Source organism: Lynx rufus, unplaced genomic scaffold (genome assembly GCF_022079265.1).
Source record: "Lynx rufus isolate CCGP_SWC_20201006 ecotype Redwood Valley unplaced genomic scaffold, mLynRuf1.p SCAF_9, whole genome shotgun sequence".
Taxonomy (NCBI): Eukaryota; Metazoa; Chordata; class Mammalia; order Carnivora; family Felidae; genus Lynx; species Lynx rufus.
This window is the reverse complement of record NW_025814897.1, coordinates 788137-808558: the sequence shown is the minus strand read 5'-3', so window position 1 is coordinate 808558 and position 20422 is coordinate 788137. Positions and strand designations below refer to the sequence as shown.

The following is a 20422-nucleotide window of genomic DNA, read 5'->3' as shown; positions in this document are numbered from 1 at the left end:
AAGCAGGACAGAGGGCTGGGCAGACATCGGCCCTCCCCTCACAGAGAAAACGCTCTGTGACTGCAATTTGAGGGCTTTGTTTTTGTTTTGCTTTTGCAGCTCAATTGACATTTAATGGCAATATTCCAAGCTCTTCATTTTTAATGGGAAATCATTGGGTCACACTTAACATATCAAGAAACCAGAAAACAGAACAGCCTTATTCTTTATGAAGCTGTTCCTTTGAAAAACATCTCAGCTTTATTATGGTAACAATATATATTATGCTTTTAGTCTTCTACTGGGCGAGGGTGCCGAGAATGGGGGAAGCAAGCAACGTCAAATTATAGTAGGAAAGGGTTTAATTCATCTCATTTAACTGATACATTTCTGAGGTAGCTTTAAATAGGGCAGTGGAACATTCACTCCTGAAATAACACGTAGCTAAAAAAAAAAAAAAAAAAAAAAAAAGGAAGAAAAAGAAAAAAAGGAACAAACCAGTTACAGTTACCAATAACATCTGCAAGGCAAGTTCATTTAATCTTGGAATACTGGCTGTTTGAAGATCTCCGGAAAAATACCTTCTTAAAACTGTGGATTAAGATACTCAATATAACTTTTGGGGCACCTGGGTGGTTCAGGGCGTAGAGTGTTAGACTCTTGATTTCGGCTCAGGTGATGATCTCTTGGGTTCGTTGGTTCAAGGCCCACTTCGGGCTCTGAGCTGAGTGTGGAGCCTGCTTGGGATTCTGTCTCTACCTCTCTCTGGCCCTCCCCTCGCATGTTCGTTTTCTCTCTCTCTCTCTCACTAAATAAATAAATACATACATACATACATACATATATACTTAAAAAACCAGGTAATATAACTTTTAATCAAATCACAGCCACAAGAAACCTTGAACCTTCAAGGACTAAAAACACTGTCCAATTATTCAGAAAATGACAAGTAATATAAATGAAACAAAATGACCTTTAAAAATTAGAACGTTATTAAAACAATGAAATTCGCAAACTTTTACGATCACTTTATCAAATTTCTAAAATCGTAATTCCACACGGTACATTATATACAAGAAATTTTTTGTAACTATTACCATTAATAGTTACACGGTATCAGATTCAAGAAAATAAAATGTGAGAAGTAAAAACACTCCTAGTAACCAGACATGTTATAGAATACTAATTCAGGAAGTTATTCAGCAGCTTATAAAGAAATAGGAAGTTGTTGACCACCTACTTGAAGAACCATTTCCTGTAGGAAAACTCTAAGACAGCTGAAGAAGGCAGCAATTCTCAGAGCAACACAGACCAACGATTCCTGTACAATAAAAGCTCAATATACAATGTTGAAGAAATTAGTTTTAAAACCGTTACCTCAGCAGCACAAATATTACATAAAACACAGACTGAGCTTTCCCACCATCCTCACAATCACGCCAGAGCCCGAACGCGTGTTGCTGGTAAGAGTAGCAGCTACTGCACTGGTCGCGCTTGTCGAGCGAAGATCGCTCTTCTCCTCCGGAACAGCTCACTGCGCTATGGGAGGGTGGGGGGTCGGGGGGCTCAAATCTGCAATGATCAATCCTTCAGTAATGATCCTGCCTTGAGACTAAAGGCCAAGTGACTTCAAAAAGTCATTCATCTATGATCACAAGGCAACAATTAGTCTCCAAAGTCAACACTTCTAAGTTTTCAATCAAATTACATCACCTTCCATGTTTGAACTATTCATAGTCAGATTTCTTCATGCCAAGTATGAATCTCAATCAATTATGTACTTTGTAACTTGAAAACATCAAAACTAGGATAAAAATGAACTTGGACAACAGCAACTTGGCTCCAAAAGCTTCATTTATCATCATCTTTGACTCACAGGACAGATTAATCCCTTTACCTGCACGGTACACCAAAGTAAGTTGTTTATTATGGCAACTCATCCAACCCAGGACATCAAGAAAGGAGCTAACAACTGGATGTGAACTAACTTTTTATAACTTCTTCAAATTACATATTGGTGTAAAGCAGACACTCTTTAAAAGAATATAAAATTTTATAAGCCCACAGGACCTATCTTCCACAAACCAATGCTTAGGGGCCCTCGATACAATTCCTGACAAGTACCAATTAATTCATGATTTGCCTGCTTTTACTGGGAAAGATCTACCTCTCAGAAAAAATCCTGTATTTCTGAAAGGTTCGATAGGAGAAAATTATTCCATGGAGTCCCAAACGCTCATGTTTCGTATCATATAACAAGCCCAAGTTCACTTCCATGGGAGAGACCCTCAAAAATCTTGAACAATCATGTTTGTTTGTTTTTTAATTTTTCTTTTTTTTTTTTTCCATCCAAGAACAATCATGTTTTCTCTCTTTTTTTTCTTTTCCAGGTAAGCTTCTCTCCACTCCTACAACCATTTTTCATACGGCATTACCTTTCCATATTATTTTGGACTGGTTTACCATCCCTACAGACCCATTCAATTGCGGTATTTAGGGTGGTGTGGTGTGTTTGTGTATATCCCTCCTTATCATATCTTTATCAATATCGTTAAGAGACGTATTTCTTCCCAAAGAAAAATACATTGGAAACTTTTAAGAATAAATGTATAGAATAATTCTTTCAGCTCAAAGTAACTGAAAATGTAGGCAGATGTCACCTATAAGCAATTACTACAAGATACAAAAGACTAAGATGAGCATAGATGTTGCTCTTTAAAAAAAACCTTATACTTTTAGCTACAGCATCAATTAAAGACAGGAGACAAGCAGGCTATTAAGTGCTAAAAAAAAAAAAAAACAAAAAAAAAACAAAAAAAACCAAAAAAACAACTCCCCAGGTCAGCACAGGACCCAGCAGGGAGAGGTTCAGAAAGTATAGCTTTTCTGTTTCCTTGTAACAACTTGGTTTGTTTCCATTCCTTTCCCCTTCAAGATGCATCCCTCCCAGCTAGCAGCTCTTTCAATCATTTACTTTGGTCGTCCATCTTGCTCATGCAGATGAGTTTGCCAGACTTGTGTGTACTTTCCAGTCTCAGGCCCTTTATTGTTCTGGTTGAAACCTGACCCTTTGAAATGGATACCAGGACACCAGAAAACGAATTTTAAAAGGAAATATATTACAGGAAAGGGGGCCAAAAAAAGAGTAGAAACTTCTCAAGATCTAACTTCTTTCTCTGCTCTTCTAAATAAGCAGGTCTCAAACCCTATCTTACATTACCAACAACCCCACCCTGAAAGACAAACAACATAAAATACTAAGACTCACACAATAAAACAGTATCACTAATTGTATTATCTGAGCTAATAAATAAATGTTACATTTGCCTTAGGAGGAGGTCGTCAAGACAGATCTCCATCAAAACTTAAAGGATCGTTTCTCACTTTATTATGTCAATCTGATCAACAACTTTTTTAAAAACATCGATTTCAGTTTATAACATGCACCAATAAGCCAGATAAAAATAGAAAGGTTTTACCTACAAATTCAAAGCGAAAAAGGATAAAATTCTATTTTGACCTCTTCGGACTTAATGAAATATTGCCATTCTGTTAATGACAAAAGGGCTCATAAAAATAAATAGTAGCCTTGTTTTTGTTTTCCCAGAAGAGAAGGATTTTGTTTTGAGGATCTGCTACCTTGAATGAAGTTTGCCACGGAGTGACTGTGTCCAACAGGAAAAAGTGAACTTCTCTTTACATTTGGGGGGGGGGGGGGCTGGAGGAGGAGAAATAAATCACATCAAACTGCAGCTAAAGGGTCTGTCATGTCTCCATCTAAAGTGCTCTGCGATCTGACTCCCGAAGTCCTACTGCACCAGTGAGAGGTGCACTTGAAACTCGAGTCATGCCCTCCATCTCCCTAGACTTTGCCAGCCTGTAAATCTCACTATTTGAAACTTTTCAGAGTATTGTTTCAGTTTTAAGCCAAGCTCATTAATAGGTTTGGAACAAAGACAAAATGAGAACACCCAAACTGCCACAAAAGATTAAAAGTCTCCAAACCAAGAATCAATCGAGTTTTCAAAATATTACCCAAGCTCAAGAATGCAATTAGGTCATATCCAACTGAAAAATACACGTATATAAAACTAAGCCTGACATAAATATAAAGTAAAATAAACATAAGTGACATTTTACATCCCGGTATCACCTTACTGTGTTTCCCAAAATATGTTCTTCTTAGAAAACTCTCCCGCCATCATTGCCACTTACTTTAAGAAGTATCTCTGACCAGAAGAGGTCTTTGCCATCTCCCAGCCCGCGGGCAGAGGGACATCGTCGGGTATCTCAAAAGAAGACTGTCGCAGGTGCTGGGCAGCGGGTGTAGCCGCGGGACCCGAGACCACTCCAGTGGGGGTCAGTGTCCCAGGAGACACGGCCCCCAGTTGCAGGGAAGCTGGGGAGGAATGAGCTCGAACGTGCTGGGGAGCCAGCGCTCCGGCACTGCCTGCATCAGTACTGGCCTACGAGGAAGATTAAAACGAAAATTTCTTAAAAATGGTTTTTAAAGGGGTCCCTTTAAATTTCCTTGACAAGATTTTCATTGCAACCAAGTATCTAAGCACCAAGGCAAAATTTAAAATTCAACACAGAGGAATGTAGGTTTATAGTTGTGTATTTTTCAATGGTTTATGTGATTTCAATGTGCACTTTTACAAACATTTGTCACTTTACTGATTAGCAGTCCATCTAACTTAATTTCCACCTAGTATACATTACATGTACCTTCTACAGATTTTAGAGGAGAATAGTACAAAATGGATGGAACATTCCTAAGATATGTTGAATTTTAAAAATCCTAAAATTTCTAAATTTCTAAATTCTCAAATTTCTAAAAGAGCAAGGCAGCATGGGTGCTCTTCTGAGTTCGAAAACGTTCCCAGTAGAGCACAACCCAAAGAGTAACAACTATGCGTTCTTTTTCTTTTCTTTTTCAACTGGGTTTTAAGCAATGTTTTTTTCCTAAGCCAAGCCCTAAACGCAGGACAACTGTCATTTTTTTCTCCCTATGGACAAAGGCCATCAGTAAAACCATCACAAACTACACAACTTTTAATGAATGTGAGATTCAGAATCTTTCAAATGTTCTTACAGACACCTAACGAAATGAAAACAACAGCGCAGTTGTACCCAGACGATAAAAATGTCAACAATTTAACTGCAATGTAGTAAGAATATACACACTTACATGTTTACAAGTATAGAATGGCAGGAAAAAACTTTCCAAGCGGACCCCAAAGATCTGAGTTCCAGTCCAAACTGGCCAGTGTGACAGAGATCAAATCTCAGTCTCCGCAAGCCTCAGTTTTCTCATTTGCAAACAGCTTCTCGCATACATGTATACATCTATAAGTATATGTGTATATACACATACACATACACATCTGTAGATCTATAGATATATATATACAAATATATATACACAAATGAACTTATATCCAATAGTTTGTGAACAGCACTGTTTACGATCCACATTCATACTTTTCATAATCTAGCATAGCTAATTCCTGATTAGAATTTGGGTTTGGTTATTAAAGTAAGAATTTCCTAGATTCATATGGGAAAGACTGGAAGCAATCAGCTGAGGCACTTATGCCTTAAAATCAGCTGGGCTGTTGAGTTCTTGATCAGCATAAACTCGAATTAGGAAATCCCTAGCAGAAATAAAAATTAAATTTGCAGATGCACAACACTTGGTTAAGAAACTTATCTAAACCAAACAAAACTACAGATTACGAATAGTATGAATCCATAAACTTGCCGACGGAAATTCTCGTAGTCATTTACTAAAAGATTTTTTTTTTTTTTTGCAACTTTTCCGTGGCAATTCTTTGTGGCCTACAGATGCCACAAAATGGGAAGTTCATCTTCCTGCGTGGGTTACGCTTTCCAAGCGCAGGAAGTAACCTGCATCGGAGCACACCTCTACCCACGCGAGGCTCGGAGGAGGGGGCACGGCACACCTGGGCCGACCTCTTACAAAGGAAGCGGCGGTTCCCCGCTCCGGCCTAACCCGAGGCTTTGCCAGCAACTCAAGGGAGTTTCTCTGGGCCCTGAACCCCGAGCTGTGCGGCAGTAGAGCGCCAACGGGGGGACCGGAGGCCAGAACCCTTCCTCCCGATCGAGTTACTGCACCAACTACGTCGCAGTATTTGGAAAACCAATTAACGTTTGGGCAAAGTTCCTACGCTGAAGCTTAGCCTGCAGCAAGTTCTTTTCAAAAAAAAAAAAAGAAAAGACGTGACCAAACCGGAGGACCCAGACCGTCGGAATGCGAACACTCTCCCGGCGGCGTGTCCCCGGCCTCCGGCTGGTCACCGCCGCTCCGCACAGAGCGCCCGGGGTCCCGGGCGGGGGGAGGGAGAGAGAGAGAGAGATCCCGTCCCCCGCCCGCCGAGGCGCCCCCCGGCCCCGCAGGCCCCCCCCCAGGCCCCCCGTGCCCCCTCCAGAGTCCCGCACGGCCCCCCTGGGTCCCCACGCCCGGCCGCCCCCGCGCTAAGCCCGCAGCGCCTTCCAGGAAAGCCTGGACGCCGCCGGGCGCTCTCGGGAGCGGGCGGGAGAAAGAGCCCGGCGCCCGGCTCCAACCCCCACCCCGAGCAACAGGGCAAAACAAGAGAACAATTATCCGACTCCCCCGGAGACGCGGGTGGCCCGAGGTGCCCCGCAGGACAGGGGCCCGCGCTCCACGCCGCCACCTCGGCCGCTCACCGCGGGGACGCCAGCGCCCCCCACCCCCGTTCCCTCGGGACCCCACCTCTCCCCTCTTCCGCCGGACTCCCCCGGACCCTCTTCCCCTTCCCCCTCCCCTCCTAGGCCGGACTTCCCCGAACCCTCCTACCCCCGACCGCCCCCCCCCGCCCCCCCCCTCACGACCCCCCCACCCAGGCCTGTGCACTCGGCCGCCTCCGCCCGCCCTGGCCCCTCTCTGCTCTCTTCTCCCCGTTCCCTCCCCGCGGCTGTCCCGGCCGGCCCCTCCCCCCCTCCAGGGCCCGTCTCCTCTCCCCCTCCCTCCCGTCTAGGCCAGCCCCTCTCCTGTCCCCCCAGCCCGTCGCGGCCCCCTCTCTCCTCTCCTCGTACCCTGTCCGGGCCGCCTCCACCACTGACCCACTCTGCTCTCCCCCCTCCCCCCATCCCGGCCCCCTCTCTCCCGCCCCCCCCGTCCCGTCCTGGCCGCCCCTCCCCCCGGCCCCCTCGGTTCTCCCCTCCCCCATCCCGGCCCCATCTCCCCCCCCCCCCCGCCCGCTCTCCTCTCTCCCTCCCGTCCAGTCCTAGCCGGCCCCCCTCCAGGTCCCCCTCTCCTCTTCCCCTCCCCCTCTCTCCCCCTCGCATTCCCGTCCTGACGGGCTACCCCCCCCCCCCGGGGCCCCTCTCCTCTCTCCCTCCGCCCGCCCCCCCCCCCCCGGCCGCGTCCCAGCGACCGAGGTGCGGGGCGCGGACGCGCGCGCATTGTGCGAACCCACCGCGGCCTGGCCGCCGCCGCCCCCCACCCTTTCCTTCCTCCCCCTCCCCCGCCCGTCCCGCCAACCCCCCGGGAGCCCCAGGGAGGAAGAAAAGAAGAAAGGAAGAGGGGGCGCACGGCCCCCGAGGCCGCCGCCACGCCGCGAACCTCGGAGGGACGGCAAACCTCGGCGCCGGACTCGGCGAGGGGGCCCCCCCGGTTCCCCCCGCCCCCCCCCTCCCCGGTTACCTGCCGCGAGTGGGACTTGGGCTCCGGCGGCTTGAAGAAGGAGTCCGGCAGCTTCCGCAGCCTCATGGGCACCGTCTGCGGCACGTTGGCCGTCTTGGGGTTCATGACGGCGTTGAAGAGCGCCTCCAGGTCGGTCTCCGAGTCCCCCCGGACGTGCACGATTTGGTGGCCGGCGGGGGGGGGTTGTGGCCCCGGGGGTGCGGCCGGCCCGGGCGCGGGCGGGGGGCCCTGCCCCGGCGGGGGCTGCGCGGGCGGCGGGCCCGGGGGGCCGGGGGCGGCCGGGGGCTGTGCGGGCGGCGGCCCGGGGTCCATGCTCGGCGCCGGCCCGACGACGCGGCCGAGGGCTCCGCCCGGGGTGGGGGTGGAGGGGGGGGGACGGCGGCGGCGGCCCTCTGGGCGCTCGCGGGGCCGGGGGGGACAGGCCGCGACCCCGCGCCCCCCGCCCGCGCCCCGCGGCCCCGCCGGCTGCGCTCGGGAGGGGCGGCGGGGGCTCCCCTCCCCCGCTGCCCGCTCTGCTCCCGGAGTTCCTTCCTTCCTTCCTCCCCTCTCTCTCCCCCGGCGGCGGCTGCGCCCGACTGAGACAGAAACTCGCCGCCGACGCCAAAACTAAAGTTGAGAGAGCCGCCCGCCCGAGCGGCGCGTCGGCCCCGCCTCCTCGCGGCCCTTCCTTCCTCTGCGCGCCCGCCCGCCCCGGGTCCGCGGCCGGCGCGCGCAGGAACTTTCGCCCGCGAGTTGCCGCATTCCTGCAGACGCCCGGCCCGCCCCGCCGGCCCGCCGCACGTGACCCACCCGCGCGCGCGGCCCCCGGGGAGGCGGGGCGGGCGGGCTGCGCCCAGGTGCGGGTGCGGGGGCGCCCCGGGGGCTCGGGTGCGGGGGAATCCGGGGGGCGCGGGGGCGGAGGTGGGGGGAATCCGAGGGGGCGCGGGGGCCCGCGTGCCGGGGAGTCCAAGGCGCACGGGCCGGTGCGCGGACCCAGGTGCGGATGCGGGAGGGCCCAGGTGGGGGGGCGGGCGGGGGCCCAAGGGCAGGATCGGGGGAATGCAGGGGGAGGAGGGACAGGGGCCCAGGTGTGGGGTCGACCCGGGGGGGCCCAGCGCGGGTCCTGGAGCCCGGCTACACGGGTTGTGGGGGGGTGGCGTGGGGGTAGGGGGACCCCGGGGACCTAGGTGGGGGGCGGGGAGGGAATGGGGGGGAGGGGCGGCGGCCGCCCGGGTGCGGGAAGTCGGGGGGAGGGGGACTGCGGGGGAGGGGCTGTATGCCCCCGGATGGGAGGAGTTTTGGAGACTCAGTGTTTATTTTTTTTTAAGTGAAAACTTTTTTTTAATTTGCATTCAAGCTTGGAACCTAGTCATGACATCCTGGGCCGCAGAAAAAAATCAGGGCTGAACTCAGGTTACGCGCATTCTTCCCTACGCCAGGCACAGGGGGCTCTGGGTGCCTGCTTCTCCTGTGGCAGTGTCCTGTATGCGAGGAGGCCATCGAAATCACTCTAAAGCAATGAAAATTTGCTTTTGAATGCATTCAATCTGCTATTTTAAAAAACAGCTTTATTGGGATGTGATTCGCATACCATACAGACCGTCTATTTAAGCAATTCAGTATTTTTAGTGTATTCACAGGGTTGAGCAACATCACTCTGATTTTAAAGCTAGTAGCCCATGCTAGAGAAATCTAGCTTTTTTAATGATTTCTTCTGTAATGCTAGCGCAACAGATGTATAAATAGGACTGAGCAAGAAAAAATTTCCTGAGCAGCGAGATAATGTCTTCCTCCAGCCAGGACATGCCCTGGAGAATTCTGAGCAGGGATCGCTATCACCCATCACCTGGTGTGGTCCGGGCAGGCCAGAAGGGAGGCTGCGCACTCCGGATTCCACCCCACTGCTTCGGACCCCGCTTTCCTCCGAAGGGATCTGCGTCAGTAGACCCATGATCGCCTCTGGGACTTCTCCCCAGCCCCAAATGTCAAGACCATTTAAGCACAAACTTGTAGCTTCTGGAGTTAGGGAGATGTGAGTTCAGATCCCATTTCCTCCATTTAGTAGCTATGACACGTTGGGCGCATTACTCATTTCCTGTTCTTTAATTTAACATTGGGGTCAGAGTAATAACACCTACTTCAATTGTTGAAGCCTTAAATGAGCCAGTGGGCCTAAAGTCGGCCCTTCCCCCAGTTGAGGGCATCTGGGGAGTTCTGTGTACCTGTCATTGATCACTTGCCCCATGTGTTGTGCTGTGGCCTCTCCGGGACCCTACTGTCAGTCTCTTCCCCTCACATCCAATAGTCAATCTACGCAAACAAAGCCTGTGGGCAGAAACTGCATTAAAAACTTAAACTTTCAAGAACCAAAGTGATAGAAAATCTAGGGCTTTAGTGGAAGCTGTCCCTTAGCTAGAACCTCTGTGGCTGGGGACACCAGTTACAGGGCTCAGGGTACAGCAGAGGTTGCTTTGCTCAATATTGTTACATCTCCCATTAAACTGAGAACAAAATTCCCGTGATGAGTGGATTGGAAGAGGAGTGATTTTAAGTTCTCTGAGTCCTTCTGTGCACTAACCGAGATTTTGTCATTTACTATTTTTTATCTGTAAAATTTCAGTCACAGGTTGATAATGGATAAAGATAACATGCATTCAGTCCTTGGTCCCCTCTCTTCCTCTCCAGCTCTGCTTTTGGAGCGATTCCCAGTTTAAGGCCCTGGAGACGGGATGCTCGTCACAAAAAGATCATGATCTTCAGCGTCCGTGTAGGTCACTGTCTCAAAATGCTACTCCTACAACGACTTGCACTCCATCCACGCCAGTGGACCTTCCCGTCCGCTCCACCTTAGCCACCAGGTCCTGTGTCCACGCGGTCATATTCAGAAATACGCCAGTTGGGAAATCAGGGTCTGTTACACTATTCTTTTAATAACCACTTGGTTCTCTGGTTTCATCCCTCATGCCTCATACAGCATTGTCTGCCTCTTTTCTACCAACCTGTCACTCCCTTGTTCTCACTTCTTTCCCAATTCAGTTTAGAAATCATAACTCACTCCTTCAACCTCATAATCATCCCTGCCTTCAATTCCATTCCCCATGTATTTCACCGAACAAGATCTATATAACTGCACTAGTCCAGTCACCAGTTTACCATCATCCCAGAGATGTACGTACGTGATTACAAGAAGGCATGCTTTGTACAACTCTAAGTAAACGTCCTCTTACCAAGTGATACTGGCTGCAGTGGGTTATGAATTAATATTTAAGTAAATTTTGTAATTATCTGGTGTATCTGTGAATACAACTATATTGGATTGCAATCAATGCATGTTAAAATCATTAATTTCCTGGGGTACCTGGGTGGCTCTTCCGGTTGAGCATCTGACTCTTGATTTCCTCTCAGGTCACGATCTCACAGCTTGTGGGATGTCGGGCTCGGCACTGACAGCTCAGAGCCTGCTTGGGATTCTCTTTCTCTCTCTCTTTCTCTCTCTCTCTCCCCCCCCCACCCCCCCATGCACTCTCTCTTAAGTAAATAGACATTAGAAACAAATAAGTGTATGGACGGAGACCTCATGAGGGTCTTCCAGTCCTCTTTAAAAAAAGAAAAAATCTCTCCTAGATGAAGAAACAGGCATACAAAAGTTAAATAACTTGACTAAAGTTGTACTGCTAGAACATGGATCTACATCTGAATCTACCTGTCAGATTCCAGAGCTCAAACACTCCATCAGGAATAGTGTAGTTAATTTCAGGCAGTTCAAAAGTGTTGTCAGATTTACTTATGCAGAATGATAAAGGGGTTTAGGACCCCTGTTACCTAAGGAAATTTTTATTTATTTCTATTAACCAATAAGTGGTGGTTTACAGTGATGTGGTCATAATGTTCACTGTTAAGGACAAAGCTGGGTTGATCTTTGGGAAGTCAGGTTGAAAGTATGAAGACACAGAATCTCATTCCAAATACAGAGTTGTTTAGGAAAACAAATGATGGGACAAGATATTTTTAGGGGTTTTCATACCGCAAGGGCTGTGGGTTATGCGGTTAGGGAGGGTCTGACTTGAGACTCGGCAGGGAGAGAGGGAGAGAGAACCCACCCCTGTCCGTCTGAGGGTCCCGAGGCCTCCCTTTCTACTGAACCTGGAGATCTCGCCCGACCACCCTCGGGTTTTGTGCGCTCTTGGCTTCAATAACCTCCAAGCTCGGGCTTGTTCTGTTTCTGGGTCTTGCCGCGGGTGCGAACTGTGCATCTGGCTCACAGCAGGTGAAAATTCGTGAAACATTTGTCTACCTACGTGTAGGGGACCGATTATGTGCCGGGCCGGGACAGTAATTGGTGTAATAATGCGTATTTCACAGCATAATAATGAAGAGTACATAAAATAACAAGTATGAATGAGTTTTTATTATGGCGTCATGCGGCTTAAGAATCCCGAGATCAGGGGCGCCTAGCCCGCTCAGTCGGTGGAGCAGGCCACGCCTGATCTGAGTCGTGAGTTCGCGCCCACAGTGGCTATGGGGTCTACTTAAAAATAATCATTTAGTTAGATTTCTTTTATTATAAAATCTGTCTCAAGTTATCTGCATGGGAGTCCTGAGAGCTAGACGGGAAAAACTTTGGAGTACGAAGCCCCACCAGCCTAGGGCAGACCCCTGTGGGACACATCCTAGAAGTTTCAAAGAGCCTTCCTGGGGCTGCGCATAGTACAGAGCATGCGCCTTTCACGTCCGGGCTTGAAAGTAAAGGCTACTAGAGCTCATCATGTACTCTACTTACTAAATTATACTGGAAATGAAAAGGTGACTTCTAAAAATACTAAGGACACCATGATCCCTGTCAGTGGTTCTCAAGGTGTGGTGCCCGAACCAGCAGCAGCCTCACTGAAAACTTAAGATATGGACATTCTCACGCCGTAACCCAGACCTACGGAAACTCCAGGGGTGAACACAACAATCGGCGTTTTAACCGATTGAGCCCCTATTAAGCCCCTCTAGGTGGTTCTGATGCGTGCTAATGTTGAGAACTTTATATTACACTTCAAATTCTGTTTTTATTCTATAAATAGTAAGTAACATGCTTTGTAAATATCATCTTCACTGTTTTATAGCTAAGTATCCCCTTTTTTTTTTTTTAATTTTTTTTTTTCAACGTTTATTTATTTTTGGGACAGAGAGAGACAGAGCATGAACGGGGGAGGGGCAGAGAGAGAGGGAGACACAGAATCGGAAACAGGCTCCAGGCTCTGAGCCATCAGCCCAGAGCCTGACGCGGGGCTCGAACTCACGGACCGCGAGATCGTGACCTGGCTGAAGTCGGACGCTTAACCGACTCCGCCACCCAGGCGCCCCAGTATCCCCTTAATCTTATTATTTATTATATAAATATCTGTATCTAGCACATAATATATCTTTGGTAATTAAAAAAATTATGTTGTAAAGGATCTCCAAAAGTGATGTCTTGAATCTTATCAGAAAGCTGACAATTAATCTTATTTTAAAAGATCCATTAAATACTGACTCCAAATTGTTTATATTTTAATATTATGTGAGTATTGTATTTTTTAAATTTTTATTTATTTTGAGAGAGAGAAAGAGAGAGAACGAGCAAGGGAGGGGCAGAGAGAGAGGGAGAGAGAATCTCAAGCAGGCTGTGCCCCAACGGGGCTCTATCCCATGACCCTGGGATCATGACCTGAGCCAAAATCAAGAGTTGGAGCTCAACTGACTGAGCCACCCAGGAGCCCCATGACTATTGTTTTGATATATGTGTATCTTCAACATGATAGGTGGCACCAGAAATGTTTAAAAACCATTAAATTTCTTTTGAGAATTTAATATACGAAACTCTCTGAAAGCGCCTCTCGGTATCTAACTTATTTCCTCTTTAACCTATGTTTCTAGTGCTCTAATACGTGGAGAACATCTGGACACCATTTCTAATAACCCTCTGTAAACGTGAATGTAATTTTTAATAAGTCTTCCCTAAGTCTTTGTTTCTGAACAATACCAGTTCCTTAAGCTTTACCCAGTGTCTTGTTTCTTAATCAAGTCCTTCACCACCTCCTTGCAGTCTTCTGACCCCTCTGCAGGGACCCCGTGTTCTTCTCAGTAAGATAACTGTGCTGCACTAAACACAACGTCATCTATACGTGATTACCATTTGTGAACATCATTATTTACACATTTACTTTACATCACTTACATATTTAAATTATTTACATATTTTCTAGGTGTGAAAGTGTATAATTTAACGTTCTTTAAGAATAATATTTTGTTTTTGGAGGTCAAAATTTGAACCCTTACAATGTATGCATGAATTGGTTGTATTGAACTGGAACGACAGCATTTTTTAACTAAAAGCCAAAGAGATCGCTTCGCCCAGCTCTCTCCTTTTACACAGAGGAACTCAGCGTCTTGAGAGACCTGCACTCTCCAATGTGGTGACCCCTACTCACATACTAAAGAGAAAGTTCAGTTTCTTAATAACACTAGCCGTGTTTCAAGCTAGTATTATTAGCTCAATAGCTACACACATGGCTAGTAGCTTTGGGATTAAACAGCACAGGTCTGGAACACTCCCCTTATCTCAGAAAGCTCTGTTGGGCAGCACTGGGGTAATGGCCCAGAACCATACAGCTCCTCCGTGGCAGAGCAAGAATATCCAGTTCCTGGTCCAGAGGTATCCCACCGTACTACTACCTTAAAAAAAGGAGGAAAGGGGCGCCTGGGTGGCGCAGTCGGTTAAGCGTCCGACTTCAGCCAGGTCACGATCTCGCGGTCCGTGAGTTCGAGCCCCGCGTCGGGCTCTGGGCTGATGGCTCAGAGCCTGGAGCCTGTTTCCGGTTCTGTGTCTCCCTCTCTCTCTGCCCCTCCCCCATTCGTGCTCTGTCTCTCTCTGTCCCAAAATAAATAAACGTTGAAAAAAAAAAATTTAAAAAAAAAATAAAAAAAAAAAGGAGGAAAGTGCGATAGATTACCCATCTACAAAATTTATTGAGTTTTCGTACAAAGCATTGTGCTAGCCATGGATCTTGACCCCAAGAAGGTTTTAAGAATATTCAGTAAGGGGCCCCTGGGTGGCTCAGTCGGTTTAGTGCCCGACTTCAGCTCAGGACATGATCTCATGGTTCATGAGTTTGAGCCTCGCATTGGGCTCAGTGCTGTCAGCTCAGAGCCTACTTCAGATCCTCTGTACCCTTCCCCCTCTCCCCCCCCCCCCCCCCCGCTCACACTCTCTCTCTCAAAAATGAATAAACATTAAAGAAAGAAAAGGAGAGAGAAAAGAAGAAGGAAGGAAGGAAATTTGGTAAGATTGCTGACCATGTAGAAAATGGCAGGTGTTTTAGTTACATCTCCTTTCTGGCTGTTTAATATATACATGTATGTTTACTAAATGTCTCCAGTCCCTTTTTTTTTTTTTTTTTTAATTTTTTTTTTCGACGTTTATTTATTTTTGGGACAGAGAGAGACAGAGCATGAACAGGGGAGGGGCAGAGAGAGAGGGAGACACAGAATCGGAAACAGACTCCAGGCTCCGAACCATCAGCCCAGAGCCTGACGCGGGGCTCGAACTCACGGACTGCGAGATCGTGACCTGGCTGAAGTCGGATGCTTAACCGACTGTGCCACCCAGGCGCCCCGTCTCCAGTCCCTTTGACCTTCCCAGAGACATCACACACTACTCGGCTTACACCTCGATTCCTACAGCCAATTCCTGGCTGGTCTCCCAGGCTCCTTCTGGCCTTTCTTGCTCCCTTCAATCTTCTATGATTCTATACCCATTTCCCTCAAGTGCTGGTCCCACCCTTGCTCTCCCAGAACAACCTAGAGTAGATTCTTGTGTATCAGACACTAACAACAACTATGGTAAAGTCAACAACAATGACTTATATTTGCTTGACATTTGCACATACGTTATCCCATTTAATTTTTTTAACTTTTTTTAAAAGATTTTATTTTTAAGTAGTCTCTGCACCCAATATGGGCCTTGAACTCACAACCTGAGATTGAGGGTCCCATGATGTACTGACTGAGCCAGCTGGGCGCCCATATCCCATTTCATTTAATTCCCATCTTTCTTGGGGTGTCCGGCTTGCTCGGTTGGGTCCCCATGTCGGTTGTGACGACTACTTAAAAAACAAAACAAAACAAAACCCCCAGAACATAAATAAAACATGTAGTTGTGATTAATAAGGCAACTCAGAAAAAAAATAATTTCCCTCTTTCTTTTCCAGATTTCAAGGCCTTCAACCAATGTTGCCCTTTTATTTCTAAGATTGTTTCTTGTCAAACATTTTGAGTACATTTGTTCTAAAAGTACTAAAACCAGGTACCTGAGAGTCATCCTTGACTTCTCTAATCTCCATTCCCCACCCCTAATTCAGTCCATCAAGTAACACTGGTTCTGGGCCTAAAACTCACATGTGAGATATCCATTTCCTTCCAGGTCTCATGTGGTGAGGCTTGCAGAATAAAGTAGCACAGGGTGTGATGACAGAAATGAACGTTCCCACCGTCCTGGAGGCCAGAAATCCATTCCCAAGTTGTCGCAGGGTGGGTGCTCCCAAGGTCCCCCTCAGCTTGTAGACGGCTAGTTTCTGGCGTCTCTACACACCTTCCCTTGGGGTCTCTGTGTCCTTATCTCCTTATCAGGATACCAGTAGGGTGGGGTGAGGACCCCGCCACTCGACCTCATTTTACTGTAATTTCCTCTTTGAAGGCCTTACCTCCCGACACAGGGGTTTGGGACTTCAACGTAGGAGCTTTGGGGATGACACAACTGGGCCCATGACTCTCTGTCATTACTGACACCGTCCTTGCTCAGAGTGGCTCCATTTCTCACCAAATGGTGACAGTTTCCCCATGTCCTCTCATGCCTGTTTACCGTACAACAGCCACAGTGATCTTTCCAGTTTTAAAAATGTACACCAGTCCCTTGCTTAAAGTCTTATAGCGGTGGGGTGGCCGGGGGGGCTCGGTCAGTTCAGCGTCCGACTCTTGATTTTGGCTCAGGCCATGATCTCACGGTTGTGAGACTGAGCCCCACCCTTGGGCTCTGTGCTGATAGCTGCGGAGCCTGTTTGGGATTCTCTCTCTCCCCCATCTCTCTCTGCCCCTCCCCCCCCACTCTCTCTCAAATAAAAACTTTAAAAATAAAGGAAGTGTACTTCAACTCGTTTTTCAAGAAAGCCTCTCACGATGCATCATCCTTGACTCCCGGCTGCTCCAGCCTCCCTCAGGATTTGGTGGTAGGTCTAACTGTAGATGTACAAAGTACTTCTGAGCAAGATAACTTTTATTCTACGATATGTTAAGGGAATACAGGGTGACAGTTGGTCAAGAATTTGGTTGAATAAAAATTAATTTCTATTGTCCACACGGTCTTCACTTTACTCTCTCGCACCGTTCTGGTAATGAAAAAAGTAAGAAACGTAATTTGCCGAGGCCTAGTGTTTGCTAAAGCCCAGCCCAGTGACCAATTTTTTCTCTTTTAAAAAAAAAAAAAAAAAAAAGGACAAACAGGAATGGTAGGTTTCAACCTTCCTCCAACCCAGTGGAGCCTGCCTGTGCCAGTGAACTCTGACGTGTACCCCGAGTCAGGAGGCGGAAACTTACATCAGAGGCTCTCAGGTGCGCCAGCAGCCGCCGTCTGCCAGGTGGACGCTGCTAAATGTGGCCCTGAACGCCGCTTCCAGTGCTAATTAACGCAGCTTTTACTGGGAGACCGCATACTTCCCTGCCTTTTCCTCTTTCCTTTGTTCTTCCGTTTTCATCTACTCTCTCGTGCTCTCTCTCTCTTTCTTTTTTTTTTTCTCTCTCTCTCTTTCTTTTAAACTGAGGAAGTAGAGTAGAGCAGTGGTTCCCAACCCTGGGGGTGCCCACAACAATCAATCTACGTGATCAAGAAAATCTATAAAATGATGCTCTACCTCATAAAATAAGGGCAATTAAAATAATGAATGCCATTTTACACCCATCAGATTGAAAAAAATTAAGACCTGTGAGTGTGGCATGTCTCCAACAAAAGGGCACACTTGTTGAGAGTAATTGGATAGATCTTTTTATCCCTCACCACACCTAACCCTGTTGCGGCACCAGCATGTAAACTCTCGAGCACAGAAACCGTGTCTGTTTTGTTCGTTGCCGTATCTGCAAGTGTCTAGAAAGTGCCCGGCACATAGTAGGCAATCAATAAACATTTGTTAAAGAATAAGTGACACCAGTTCTCAGCAAATACTTGCCGGTTGACTAGATGACTGAGAAGCCTCCGGGCAGCTGTAAGAACCGACAAGACTCCGGTTTCCAAGCCCGGGGTGGGGACCTGAGCGACAGGCAGGACGAGGGGTTTCCCCTCCCGACCACAACTTCCTACCACAGCCCCACTTCCCCATCCTGCCACCAGATACACAACACACCACAATACAGCCACTTGCTAACTGTTTGGGGCCACATTTGGTTTTTTCTGGTGAGTGTTCCACTGTCACATACTTCGTGACCCACTGAAAGGTTTCCCTTCCTACTCAGATCAGTCAGTTCTGTGCTTTGACAACTATAATAATCTATTTGATCTTTGGATTTTGGACTTTCTTCACCCCACTTCATCACTGCCAGATTAATCTTTCCAGAATACCACTTTTACGATGCGACCAACCTGCTCAAAAGTCTTTAATGACTGCTATACATCACCTACTTAAAAGGCTTAAATTATGGGGCACCGCGCTGGCTCAGTCAGCGGAACACGTGACTCTTGATCTCAGGGTCGGGAGTTCGAGATCAAGAGTTGGGGGTAGAGATTACTTAAAAAAAATAAAATCTTTCAAAAAGAGAGGATTTAAATTTCCTAGTTTTGCACCCACAGCCCTCAGTGACCAAGTCCTCAGCAATCCGTCTCTATGCTATCGTCCAGAACTCCTGGACATCCTCAGTTCCAACTAGCCAGCTATACTCATGTCCCCCAAACCACCGTGTGTGTGTGTGAGGTTCATTTAAGTAATCTCTACACCCAACGTGGGGCTGAAACTCATGACCTTGAGATCAACAGTTGGATGCTCTTCCAATTGAGCCAGCCAGGCGCCCCAAAAAACCACTTCGCGTTTCTATACCTCTGTATTATTTTTGCTCGTGGGACCTCGGTGTCCCAGGTTCTCTGGTCTTCAGCCTAAGCCCCCTTTTGAAGTGTCCAAATTGTAATCCTGTCAGTCTTCTTCCCTCAAGCAACTTTCAGAATTTCTGAAGAGTTCTCTCAAGTCCCCAAAATCATTCTGTTGTCACTTGTCACCATGCAGTCTCTCACGCCAGCAGATGACAGCCTGCTTCTGCGGGCTGCGTTCTCCAGGGACCGTTCTGTCCTGGCGCGCTCCCAGGCCACGTACTCGCTTCCACACAGGATGGCTGCACCAGTGTGTGGAAGGAACACGGGGCTGCGGGCAGCCGGAGGAGATGTGTGCACTTACTCAGCCGCCCTTCCCCTCCCTCACTCCACACCTGCACGCACACCCCCAGGGCCAGCTTCTGTCCATCAGTCTGAGAACAGACACTGGGTGTCGACCCCGCGGCCCGCACCGTGCTAGGCACTGGGGATTCAAGGGCGGACCACAGGACACAGGTCCTGTTTTCAAGACAGACATTGAATAAATTACTGTAAATAGGTCAGGCGAGCAAATAAATTCTTTTTTTTTAATTTCTTAGTCTTTAAGTAGGCTCCACGCCCCACGTGGGGCTTGAACTCATGACCCTGAGATCAAGAGTCACACGCTCCACCGACCTGAGCCAGCCAGGCACCCCAGAGGTGAGCAAGTCATTCTAAGTGTGCAAAATGCTGCCAGAGAAATTCTGGGGAGTACAAGCTTATGTCCTCTACATTCTCTGGGGCCCAGAGTGGGGAAAACTAGTGCTCCCACCCTTTATATCATATCTAGTCGAGTTAATAATAATATAACCTATAAAAAAACAATTACAGGGGTGCCTGGGTGGCTCAGTCGGCTGAGCGTCAGACTTCGGCTCAGGTCACGATCTCACCGCTCGTGAGTTCGAGCCCCACGTCGGGCTCTGTGCTGACAGCTCGGAGCCTGGAGCCCGCTTTGGACTCTGTGTCTCCCTCTCTCTCTGTCCCTTCCCCGGCTTGCGCTCTGTCTCTCTGTCTCTCTCTCAAAAGTAAATAAAAATTTAAAAAAGAAAAGCAATTCTCAGGACAGCTTTTTACATTGTTATGCAGACAGTTTAGCTCCTGATTTTTTCATATTTCTCAATAGAGAATGAAAAGAGCCAAAATTCACACTTAAACTATGTGCTTGGCACTATTCTAACAATTTTCACAATAACCTATGAAGGAGTCCTATTATTTTCCCCACTTTACAGATGAGACAACTCAGGCACAGAGAAGTTTTGGTGAGCCCAAAGTCACACAGCAAGTCCGGGCAGGATTCAGAATCCAGGCAATCTGACTGCTCGGCCCACATTCTTTAGTGGGATGCTGTTATACCCCCATGGAGGAAATTTGCATAATCACAGATAGATCATTAAAGTGATTATCCCCAAACAATGAAGCAGTCTTTCTTCAAAGGTGTTTTGCACCCCCACCTCTCCAGCAGAGAGAAGACCGGCCCATCTGTGAGTCCTGGACTTTTGTCCCAGCGCCAGGCTCCAACACCCACCACACCACGCCTCCCCACACGGGGTGGGAGTCGGGGGGAAGGCTCTTCTCTGTCGCTGAGACCCCCCCCCCCCCGCCCCGGTGCTGTGGAACCCCAGACTGAGGCCCTCCCAGGCCCA

At 48.0% G+C, this 20422-nt stretch overlaps 1 protein-coding gene across 8 annotated transcripts in view; it reads right to left on the bottom strand.

The window, feature by feature from the left end:
• The window catches only part of YAP1 (Yes1 associated transcriptional regulator), a 109559-nt gene extending 101578 nt beyond the window's left edge, over window positions 1-7981 (bottom strand). For all 8 annotated transcript variants that reach the window (XM_047071873.1, XM_047071875.1, XM_047071874.1 and 5 more), the window contains exons 1-2: window positions 7670-7981; window positions 4195-4445 (exon numbers count right to left, since the gene is read on the bottom strand). In XM_047071873.1, coding sequence (XP_046927829.1) covers window positions 4195-4445; window positions 7670-7981 — 563 coding nt within the window. The remainder of the gene's footprint in view (window positions 1-4194; window positions 4446-7669) is intronic.
• Between the last annotated feature and the right edge of the window lie 12441 nt (window positions 7982-20422).